Source organism: Antechinus flavipes, chromosome 3 (assembly GCF_016432865.1).
Source record: "Antechinus flavipes isolate AdamAnt ecotype Samford, QLD, Australia chromosome 3, AdamAnt_v2, whole genome shotgun sequence".
In the NCBI taxonomy this organism is placed as follows: domain Eukaryota; kingdom Metazoa; phylum Chordata; class Mammalia; order Dasyuromorphia; family Dasyuridae; genus Antechinus; species Antechinus flavipes.
In genome coordinates, this window is record NC_067400.1 from 570,703,284 (window position 1) to 570,715,887 (window position 12,604).

The window sequence follows — 12,604 nt, forward strand, 5'->3', positions numbered from 1 at the left end:
TTTTGACTGATATCTGGTCCACAGTATCTGAACAAATGTCTCATACAGACGTCATATAGCTTTTGTTTCAAGACTCTCAATAAGGAAGAAATTACCTACCTGCCTACCTCCAGGTGCAGTCTGTTTCCTTTTGTTAGGAAATTTTTTCTTGACCTCCAGTCTAAATTTACCCTTGGAAGCTTCCATCTATTATTCTAATTCTGCTGTCTGGGACCAGGCAAGATTAATCTGATTCCTTTTCCACAGGATCACCCTTCAAATACTTGGAGATTTAAGCCAAGACAGAGATAGGTTGGGTGGGTAAGAAATACCCTTGGTTACAAATTTGGCTCTGGTGTTAAATAGCTGTAGGATGTGCCTTTAGTCTTTCCATCTTTAAAATAAGAAAATTATCCTCAAGCAGATGTTTTTAAATGAAACATTCAGAAATGAACCATTTGGGGCTTCAGGGTAGGAAATTATCTTCTACATCCCTAGTAGTTAAAAATGGCACCTGGAACTCACCCTTTATATCATAGCCACATCCTGTAACTGTTGGTTAGAATTAGACCTGGCCACAGTGTCCCTGTCCTGTGCCCACATGGAGTAGACACTAAGGCCTTGTGACTAGTGTAAGACACTAGTACAGTTTTGCCATGTCATTTACCTTGGTGTGATCCTTTAAACTGACTAGAGAGTGAGCTCTTTTAGGCCTGTTAGGTCAGGAAAAACCTTTGTTGGGCTTGAGACAGCAGCTTACAGACTCAGAATTTGAAGATTTTTAACAGTATTAGTGGTCCAACTCTCCACTGAAGTCTTGCTAAGAGGCTGGATACTGGGTATTTGAAAGTTATACTGACAATCTTTCAAATTGGAGAATAACAATAATACTGATGATAATAATAATGTTATTTAGCATTATATATAACTTGAAGATTTGTAGAGCATTTTATGAGCTCTCAATCTGTCTTAGCCACAGCCCTGAGAGATAGTTGCTGTTATTATCCCCTTTTTATAGATAAAGAAACTGAGGTAGACTTGTGTCAGGTCACTGAACTAGTAAAGGTCTGAAGCCAGATTTGAACTCACATGTCTAACTTCAGGTCCAACATTCTGTTTACTGTTCCACTTACCTGCTTCTTGAAAAGCTCCTCGTTCAAGACCACAGACCACGGATGCATTGTGTATCTGTCTGTCTGTTTTTCATCCTCTCTGTCTCTCTCTGTTTCTCCCTCCCTCCCCCCTTGTCTGTCTCTCTATCATTCTCTCTCTCTCTCTTTCTGTCTCTCTCTCTCTCTTGCATATGGTTCTATATGTACATTCTATCTCTGTTCACCTCCAAAAAAATATAAGTTTTGTGAAGGTAGAGATTTCTTGCTTTTTCTTTGTCACTGAGTATGTAGCCCAGTATCGACACTTAATAAATGCTTGTTCATTGATTGATTGAAGCAGAGTGCATGGCACTGTGGCATGGCAAAGTGCAGAGGAAGGCCTTCCCACTCCAGGAAGGGCTGCTCACGGAGTGATTTCCCTTGCTGTAGAACAGCTCCTTGCCTACTGAGGCAGAGAAGTTGTGATCAGTGTCAGAAGGACTATCCACAGGGATGAAATCACATACATTTGAAGTATTAGGTGAAAAGTATTAGGGTCAGAGGGCCTGGGTTCAAATCCTGGCTCAACTACTTAGTACCAGTGTGATGTGGAACAAGTCATTTCACCCTCTGGGCCTCAGTTTCCCTGTATACAACAAGGAAGTTGGGCTGCTGGCCGCTAAGGTCCCTCCCAGCTGGAGGTCTGTGGGGCTGAGTCTTTGAAGTCAGGGGAGCTTAGGGCAAGAGCTTCCCTTGAGCATGGGGGTCCTGGGCCTGGGCCCCTTGGCAGCCCAGAGCTCTCTGCTGGGCCAGAATTTCACCCTCCCCGTCTGCCTTCATAAGTAGGTCGCTTCCTTGTATGTGGAAATGGCATTGGTCAGTGTTATCCTTCTGTGGATGTGCTTCCTCTGCAGGTGGCGTGGGTGTCATGTGTCCGCTCACTGAGCAAGGCAAACAGCTGGCCATTCAGGTGTCCAACATATTGGGCATGGATTTCTGCGGCATCGACCTCCTCATCATGGATGACGGCTCCTTTGTGGTGTGTGAGGCGAATGCCAACGTGGGCTTCGTGGCCTTTGACCAGGCCTGCAACCTGGACGTGGGTGGGATCATCGCCGATTACACCATGTCCCTGCTGCCCCGCAGGCTGACCGGGAAGATGGCCCTTCTCCCGGGGGCGCCCAGCACTGGCGAGAAGAGCGACCCTGAGGGATGTGCTTCTGCCCAGGCCGGCGCGGAGAGCATTTACATCACCAATGGTGGCTCGACCTCCAGTGAAAGTGAACCCGAGGTGGGAGAAATCAGGGGTTCTTTGGCAAACACGGCCAGGGCCCAACCCCCTTCACTGCCAGGCCCCAGCTACAATATTAACAACATGATTGCCTCTGAATTAAAACTTAAATGAATTCAGCTTTTGAATATCATTTAAACCAAATCCTGCTGCTTCCCTGATAGTTTTGAATGAATAAGATCTTGACTAATGTGTGTTCATTTGCACAGAAAATAAGAATCCCATCTGGGCACTTACTCACTTTACAGTATTCTTTCTAATGACAATTTAAGAAAATTGCTTGGCTTTGTGGTTTGTACAAAGACTAAAGAATGCTCAGAGAATAACATCCCAGCTGATGAAGTGGAACTCGGTGCCTGTGTTATGGACACTTGGCTATTAAGTGCTCGCAGCCGACTGGCAGGCATCGAAGCTCTATGCTGCTGTAGTCTGCATGTCTCCCTCTCTCCATAACCGAGCCCAGTTATTCGGAGCCCTCGAAGAGAGAATATTTGAAAGCTTCCAAGATATCAGGGCAATTACCAGCCAGGAGTTCTGGAATCCAGATGCAATAATGAGCTCTCTTCTGTGGATGGCTATTCAGTGCTTCCAACGCCGTTCTAGAACCCATCTCTGCTTCCCACCGATCTGCATCTTAGCGTCCTTGTGACTTGCTTCTCTGTCACTTGGGATTCGGTGATTTGGAAGCAAATCCATTAGCACTTTCAAAGAAAGCACTTTGTAAAAAGAGCGAATCACATCTCTTCTGGGCCTCATCTCCACTGGGGCAAGGGAACACACGCTGATTTGTAAATAGAGCCTATCCTGCAAAGTGCTTTGTGGTCTCCATCACAAATGGAAAGTGTGCTTTAGCAGGTGCCCTGGCCCAGTTGCCTCTCCCGGTCTCTTCTTCCTCTTTTCTCTTCCCACTGCCTTTTGGTTTCAGTTGGACACATATTTCCTTGACCTGGGACTTGTGCTTTCTTTAACTCAGGGGGTACTCAACTTTTCTTGTAAGAGATTTCTCTCCTGTGGCTCTCTAGAATTGCGCGTGTAAAGCAAATTCAATTAACTGGATAACAGAGCTGATACCCGGAGAATAAACATCATTCCTCCATACTGAAGGATCTGGTATGTGTGGGTGGGCCGCAGATGTGCTCATTCTGCTTGGTACATTGGATTTAGCTCTGTGGAATTATAATGGAACAAAGCAATTGGAAACACACCGACCCTAAGGGACATTTTAATGTCCAACATGATCTCAGAAATCTGAATTTATGGACTCTTTGAAATAAGGGAGAATCCTACACATCCTGTTTTTATTTTTATTTTTATTTTTATTTTTATTATTTTTTTTTTTGGCTAATATGGACATAGTATACCCTAAGTGCTTTCCATTCCAACCATCTGTGCAGTAGGTAACAAACCTTTCTCTGGGAAGAAGTCATTGAGATGGATATTTGAGACTCACTAAAACAGGAAATATCTGTCAAATAATGACACTTTAGGGAAAAAAGCATGACTACAAGTCCCACATCCAAGTGATTGTCTCCTTCAAAGCCTCACCTTAGAAGGCTATACCTTTATTTCTGCAAAGGTTTGAGAACTAAATTCAAACCCAATTTCTAAGCTCCAAAAGAAAACCAGTGGTACTTGATAGTCACCTTTTATTATGGGGTTCACAGTTTATCCCCAGCCTTAGTTTAAGATCACTTTTAACCATTTCTAGACATAAGAATTACCTCTCAATCCTTGGGGATAAAAAAAATTGCATCACAAACTTTGAAGTACATTTTCAGAAGTGAAAGGGGAAGAGCAGGAGAAATGATATGAGCAGTGACAGCTTTGGTAGAACAAATTTATACCTTCCAGTGGAGATTGTTTTAGTGAGAACCAAATGGGTGTGGACCCATTCAGATGTATAGGATTTGGTCTGAATAAGAAAGTCATCCACATTATGTTATACTTCATGCTAATTTAACATAGCTAACTGTAAAATGTGGATAAAATAAAAATTTTCACAACATACTATATGATAGGATTTGTCTAAGAGCACCATGATTGAAAATAAAAATTTTCACAACATACTTTAAAATAGGATTTGTCTAAGAGCACCATAATTGAAAATTATCATTTGGGAGAGTTGAGCAGTAACTTTGGTCCTGCTGATCACTTTCTCTCCATCAAAATTGATCTAAGTGACATATCCTTCAGCCAAGATGTGTCTGGAGCTGTGTAGAGGAATCTCACTGTGCACAGAGTATATTTTATACCTCACACCAATGCAGCTCAAATATTATCAAACAATGTATTTCTGACTACATATATGGTTTAGTTGGGGGAGGGAGGTGATTTTGTGTGGGTTATGACACCTTTTACCACTCAGAGGAGATTAGGCAATCAATGAGTTTGCTTCTGTCTTCACTGGAGTTAACTAAATGCTTTCTTTGTGTCTGTATATCTGCTGGACCCAAATGAGGCCCTTGTAAAAATTATATTTGTTCTTTAGCTCTTTAAGAATCTCCTCTCCACATACACACTCGCAGGGTACTTTTTTGGGCACTAGAGAGACAAAGTCCTGAGTTCTCTTGCCCCAAGAAAAGATCCTTCCCCGACTATGAGCTATACTATCAGAGCAGCCCCCATCTAGGAACCACTATAGCAAGATTTTGGAATGAGGAGTATAGAATCTTTGCTTGCTTATGTCCACCAGCTTTACCTGAATCATGCTCTGGCCATCCTCTCCTCCCCCTTAAAATTCCCTGGCAGCACCCAGAGTGACTCAGTATGAAAAAAACCTGTGTTTGAGGTTGGACAAACTAGTTTGCTTCGGGTTCTAATTAGTCATTGATTAATTGAATGATTTTGAGCAAGTTACTCTTAATTTTGTGCCTCGGTTTTTTTCATCTCTAAAATAGGGGAAAATACCCTGCCCTACCTACCTCGCAGTATTGCTGTGAGGGGAAAATTAGTTGCTAGATGTGAATTGTAATTTGAAAGTTGCATTGCAAGAGGTGGAATCTGAAAAGAGGAACATGTCTTCTTCCTTCTGTGACTGCATGATGGGATTCCTCAACACCCATCCCCCTTCAGGAACTTCAGGAGGAAAGAGGCCAGTAGGTATCTATTTTTGCATCCTAGGCAGCATGAGAATGCAACTTCTCAGCACCTTCAGTTCCAGCCTTGGAAAGCCTGCAGGGACCATCTGAGTATGACAACGGCCTCACAAATCATATATAAGCTGGAACATTTGATTCCCTTACTCTTCCAAGGAAGGATGTCTTCCCTGTGTAAAATTCAGCCTATCTCTGTATAATGCCTCCTTTTATTTGGTAGGAGCATCTTGAAACTGGTGAAAACTTGAATACCACTAGCTGAGTCACTGTGAATAGAATTTATTATGCACTGATTAAAAAAAATTCCTTGTATCTGTATATCTTTGTGTGTTAGGGCTTGCAAAGGTAGCTGGAACCCTGGTTTTAGCTGTAGGTCTTTGAGAAGCCTATAAACAATACAAATGAACTCTAAGACATGGGGAGGGGGCACATACTCAGACCCTCTCACCTACCTATTGGGAGATCCCATAACAAGGAAAGACCCTCCACCCCACAAGAAGAATTAATTTGTTAAAGACAGCATTTGAAAGAAATGTGACTAGGGAGCATAGGTATTGTTTTTCTAAGAAAATAAAGAAGTGGAATCATGTGTACATTTAGTGAGGAAATAAGGAAGGATGGCCATCTTTTAAGCTAAATCTGCTCAGAAATAGGAAGAATAGGACCTCAATCCTACATTTCAAGGACTGGTTACTTAAGATTTTAGAAACCCCTGTTGAATGCATTTCACAAATGAAAATCATGAACCTAAGAATTATATTTTAACACCTCATATTCTTATGTTAAGTAAGAAGGCAAAATACCTTTCTTTTGTAAGTTCCAGAACTTTAGGCACCCATGGCTAGCCAAAATGAACCAAGGAAGGGCAGCTAGCTGGTTAGAGCTCTAAGTCAGGAGGACGTGAATTCAAATCTGGCCTCAGACACTTAACACTTACTAGCTGCATGACTCTGGGCAAGTCACTTAACTTTTGCCTTGCAATTGCCTTGCAAAAATAAATAAAATAAAATGAACCAAGCAGAAAGTTATTTATAGTAACCTTGATTAAATTAGTAGTCAAGTCATACCCAACTGCTGCTGTGGATTATTCCTAGGCTGTGCAGGTATATCTGGATGATCAGTGTGGACCAATTGTCTTTACTACCCTGGCACTATTGGAACATTTCTTGATTTTGGACTGCAAGTCACTCTTTCCAGAACCTGGTGCTGTATTGGATCTACCATTAAAAAAGAGTGGTCTAGATCACTGTTTACCATATGGTAATTTGCTTTAGTAGATAGAACACCATTGGAAATGAGAAGAACTGAGATCTAATTCTGGCTCTTCTACTGATTTGAATAAACCTCAGCTTCTTCATTTATAAACCAAAAAGCTCGGACAAAAAAAAAATCTTTCCAGTTCTAATGTTGTGACTTTATGATCTCATTTCAGTTTCTAGTTTCTAGTCTGCAATCAATAGCTAGGTACAAATTCTTTCATAGTTCCCCATCACTGGAACTTTTTTCAGATGGAGACTAGATGTCTACTTATGAGAGATGTAGTAGGGATTCCTATGTAGATGAACTGAACTAAATAACCTTTGAAATCCTTTCTAGTTCAGAAATTCTATTAACTAAAATAGAAAGCAGTAAGTAAATAAGAAAGCAGCTTACATTAGCCTACCTTCTCTTCTTTAGTTTCTTCATCTACTATGTTGTTTATTTGTTTAAGTTGTGTCCAACTCTGTGACCCCCACTTCTTAGCAAAGATACTTGGTTTGCCATTTCCTTCTTCAGCTCATTTTGCAGATGAGGACACTGAGGCAACAGGGTTAAGTGACTTGCCCCAGGCTCACAAGCTTGTAAGTATCTGAGATTGGATTTGAATTTAGAAAAATAAGTCTTCCTAACTCTAGGCCCAGGTGCTTTGTGCATTATGAGACCATCTAGCTGCCCTACTAGGAAGGAGGTTTTAACTAGGTGAGTTCTCCAGCATTTTGTGATAGAACTTTGTTATAAAATACTGCCCTTCCATTTTCTTATTTGAGACTCACAACAACCTCACAATATAGATAATATGAATATTATTCCATTTTGTAAATGAGAAAACTGGCTCAGAGGCAATTAATTTGACTAGAGTCTTATAGATACTGTTAGGCAAAGTCAGGACTCTATCCCAAGTATTCTGACCCAAAGAGTATTGCTCTTCATACCATACTGTTATCTCTGAGCTATCCAGGATCAGCATAAACAGGCTCCTTCCTGGACTCGGAGTATAGAAGATGATACTGGCAGGATGGCAGAATGACAATTGGGCTTTTTTGGGTGGAAGGAGGGGGAGAGAGAAAAAGAGAGAAAGGCTTTTGGAGGAGTCCGGATGATTCAGTAGGGAAGAGGAGAGAGAGTGGTGGTAGACCAAGAAGAAACAGGCAAACCATAAGAATCTATTAAATGCTTCCTTTGTCCATGGCACACAGTGTAGGGATTAGAGAAACAAAAACCACAAAATAAAACTCTCTACCCTCAAGGGTCTTATATTCTACTTGTACTCCCCAAAAAGAGTAGAAAGGAAGCTGACCAACAAGCTGACCTGGAGTTACTTGGCACTTAATTTATTTTGGATTTTTCCTATGTTATGATTCACTGATTTGGGATCAAATCTGAATGGAAAATGCCATAATCTCAAATCTGTAATAGAAAAGGGAAGCCCCAATGGTATTAAATTTCATTCCACAAACATGTGAAATGTGTACCCTGTACAAGAACTTTTACTTGACATTGGAAGAATATAATGGTGATTACAACATAATCTCTCTTCACAAGAAATGCCATCATCTCAAACCTGTAAGACAGGTGATAGAACAGGGAAATCCCATTCTGGTCTTAAATTTCATTCTACAAACATGTGAAATGTGTACCCTATACGAGGATCTTTACTTGATGTTGGAAGAATATAATGGTGATTACAACAGAACCTCTCTTCACAAGAATTATAAGTGTAATGGGAGCCAGATGGAGGAGGTAGGTGGAGAGAAGGGGACCAGGAAACAAATGAGACAAGGGAGTGTCAGATAAGAGTGTAATAGAGAAGGCCAAAGAGGAAAAATTTGAGAGGCAGGATTATGTTCAACTAGAAGAAGAAGGTTTCTTGGAAGATGTGGTATCTGGGTTGGTCCTCAAAAGCAGGGAGGATTTCAGTGAGCAAGTCTACTCCAGACATGTTCTGTGTTAGCAAAGGCAGAATGCCTGGAATGTTCTCACCTCCACCTCTTGAAATCTCTGGTTTCCTTCAAAACTTAGCTCACCTCATCTATGTGAAGATTTTCCTGGTGCCTGCTTCTTATTCATGTTCTGTATATTTACATATCGAAAGACCACAAATCTACCTATGTACATCTCCCCCATAAATGTTTAAGATCTTTGAAGGTATTGTCTGTCTGTCTGGTTATAATAGATAGCTCATAATTAGTTGAATGAGAACAAGGAAGGAGAATGTTATAGATATCAAATGTTAGTGGTGGTGGACATTGGGGAGCTTGCAGAGACCTTAGGTAGAAGTTGACATGGTTAGAGAAAGGGTCACATGCCAATTTAAAAATAGTAATAATAATGACACATGCTATTGCTCTGTTGTACCCTAGCATGACAGGTTCCTGAGGGATGGAGAGCTTTGGGCCTGTCTTATAGGCTCCTATATGGTAAAAGGTAGTAAAGTGAGGGGGGAGGGGGTAGGAGGGAGAAGATAAATTTTGCTGTCCCAGAAACACATATGAAGAAATGTTATTGTATCCCAAAGTAAAAACAGTAGGAGTATGAGTATAGCTAGACTGAGGACCCCACTGGAGTTTCTGCTTAGTCTTGAGATTGTTTTTTGGACCTTCCAGAGTTCTAGGGCTGGCCAGTTATGGAGGGACTAGGTGGACACACTTGTGAGAGGCTCAGTTATATGGTCATGTAGCAGATTGGCGAGTATTCTCTCCATTGCTTTCTCTTTCCCAATCTGGTATCAGTTGCCCCTGGGTATTTATGGCCCAGAGAGTTGGCAGGGCTGAGGGGATTTCCCAGTGAGCAGTGCAATTGTGACATCTTGTGTTCTGATATTCACTAGAATCAAAATGATTAGGTGGAATAGCCATGGTTCTGATTCATCAGTTATGTATTCACTGAGATTGGAAAGAAAATTAAACTTTGAGAATTTAACAGGGTGGTTTTTGTTTTGAAAAAAAAAAAAACCCAAAGTGTTAGAAACACAAGAAAACCAGTTCCCTTCACTCTTGATCATCCACGCCATTCTAATTATGAGCCAGTATTCTTAAAATCCTGTTCTTCCCTGTTTTGCTCAGAGACCAGACCATGGCCAAAGAAAGTATGAGTCTGAGTCAAGTCCAATTCATAAAGCAGATCTGTCAGAAGTCTTTGTGTTCTCTGTAACTAAATACCATCAATGTGAGGACCGCCAGACTTTGGTCCTTAACTCTGTGACTTTATGCAAATTACATTCCTTTCATGAGTTTCAGTTTTTGTGTCTATGAAATTGTACTAAATGATCCTTTAGTTTCCCTTCAGCTTTGACATTCTTCAGTAACTGTGGTTTTACATTATCTTCTGGTTTTGATTACTCGCTTGCTCATCTGTCATTGCCTTCCTTTCTCTTCCTGGAATTGGGCTTATGTGAGAGAAGTTACCTATTCCACCTTCTAACCCAGAGACAAGAGGGTGATATGAGGAAAACAGGGAGATCAGCATGGAAGGCTGTGGGGGAAAGTGTCTCAGTATTACTTATCGATATCACTCTGGCCAATCTCAAGCCTAAGGTCCAAATTCTAGTTGGTGAACCTTACTTGTGCTTACTTCATGTTTCTTGTGACAACACCCTGGGAGAAAGGGATAGCTGAGAAGAGAAAAAGAGAGGCTATCTGATCTGCCTGGCCTGATGGAAGGCTTTCTGGTATTCAAGAAGAGCTGGGGCCCCTTGTGTTAAAGAATCAGTCTTCATATTTGCTCTTTTGCAAACCTAAGATATTATTTGGGGTCCCTAAATTGCTGTACAGTTGGAGGCAAGAGGGTGACCAGGCAGTCTTTGGGGCTTGCCATGTCCTGAATGACCATGGCTTTGGCCCCTGAGTTTAAGGTGCCCATTGGACTGATTATGATTAGGCACACACAGTGATGAAGCTCAGACTCTCAGGAAAGCAGCACACAAGGCCAGTTTTGCAGAGGCATGTGTTTTAGTCCATTATGCAATTTTTATATATGCAACTTGAAGCAAAGAATAACACTGGAAACTCATGTGCTTTCCTGCCTGTTTCTGAAAACTTTGGGTTTTTCATATCTAGGGAAAATCTTAGTTTTGAATCTCAGTTTCTGAACCTGAACTGAAAAAAACAACTTGAAGGGGGCTTCAATTGAGGGGGCTATATTACAATTGAGTTCTCCTAAGGAAAGTTTGAGTTTTTGCTATCGGAGTATGTTTTACCTGGACACTAGAATATCTGATTTCCAAATGACTTATGCAGCAATAACTTGGTTAACTTCCTTGCAGAGATCAGTTACAAATGATGGCTTGTTTTTTTTTGTTGCTTTTTATTAAAACCACTGCTATGAAACACAACTTTTGTTTTGTCTTTGTTGCCAAAGATGTAGCTGTCTTTGTGTTGCTATTTTTAAATGAGCCTCATAAGCCAAATCTACACTTATTATTCTCCTATCAAAAAATAAGGGGGGAATGCCAAGCAAACTCATGATGAGTGGCACACCAGCTGCTCTCTGAAAAACAATCATTTTCCATTCAGAGCATGGGTGCACAGGGAATTCAAATAGCAAGCTTTCAATTATCTGAACTAATGAAGGTGGGGAGCGTCATTCAAACAAGAAAAAATGGATGATCTACCTGCTGGTGTCCAACCTCAGATGACCATGAGAAGGAGGGATGTCACTAGAAGGATCAATGATATTCTGGATGGCAGGATGATCAAGTTTCAACATTTCCTTAAGCCTACTGGAAAGACCGGCCCAACCGTGGCCCTCTTTCAGTTCTCTTTTGTACCAGTGGTAATGGTGGAAGATGCAGGTGAGTGTTCCTGGCCTATATGGGAAAACCTGTCCAAGGGATGTAAGTGGGTAGAGAAAATGGACCAGCTAAGCAGTGTTGGAGAATTCATGGTTAGTCCATAATGTAGGTAACACTGGATATACTTATTGGAATACCCACAAAATGGTAGAAAAATGGTACTATGGATCCAAACAAAAACTGTTATCAAAAAAATTGACTGAAGATAGAGATGAATTGAATATGATCTGTGAGGTGGTCTCTTGGATCCCTCTCCCAATTGTCCCTTTTGCTTGTTATTCCCTCTATTAGCTTTATGATCAACTGTATTTGTTTAACCCTTGGAAACAACAGGATTCTACTTTAGCCACCATCACCAACTTTGTTTCTTCAGCAAAGTCAGAAGGAGGAAACAGATTCTAGAGTATAATGAAGCCAGTTGGAAAGAATAGTAGCCTCCCAAAGTTAGCGTATCATAGCCCTCTGTTTGAATACAAGATGGGAGACGGCTTAAGGCTTGCTTTCTTTCTTGAAGGTCTTCTTTTTTGATTCTCAAGACTTCTAGCTCTAACTGAAGCCATAGGATCACGGAGTTAGAGATGGAGAAGGGACCGTAGATCCCTTATGTAGAAAATCTTATGTAGTCTCTTTGTTGTACTTACCCAACGTGACAGTGAGAAGTGGCCAGGCTAAGGATGATACACCAGTCTCCTGACTTCTAGCCCAAGGCTCATTCTGTTGCATTGTGCTAATCTACTCTCCAAATCCCTAGTTGAATTAATGTTTTAGAACTTTAAAGTTCCCAATGCTTGCTTTCCAAACAGTTCTCTCTTTACTCTTTTGAGTCAATGATCATTCAATCCATATTTATTTACCAATAAATGATCCATAAATCATTTAAGCCACTGCAAAGTGGGATGCAAAGATTTAAAAAGAGCCACTTAGAAAGCTATGTGTACAGTGGAAATTTGGGGTTGATTTTCATCATCCTTCTACAATGAGATTTTTGGTTAAAGGATAATTTTTCAAGTGTCACATTTTAAAGCCAAAGATGAATGGATCTCCAACATTTTGAATACACCTGTGACTCTTAGCTGTGGATCACTGACCTCTAGGACAC

General features: G+C 41.0%; 1 protein-coding gene across 1 annotated transcript in view; it reads left to right on the plus strand.

Annotated features, from left to right (window-relative positions):
• Nucleotides 1-11,046, plus strand: part of RIMKLA (ribosomal modification protein rimK like family member A) — a 65,851-nt gene extending 54,805 nt beyond the window's left edge. Inside the window, exon 5 of the mRNA XM_051987916.1 lies at nucleotides 1,985-11,046. Within this exon, the coding sequence (XP_051843876.1) occupies nucleotides 1,985-2,475 (491 nt within the window). The 3' untranslated portion in view covers nucleotides 2,476-11,046. The remainder of the gene's footprint in view (nucleotides 1-1,984) is intronic.
• Nucleotides 11,047-12,604: the final 1,558 nt, after the last annotated feature.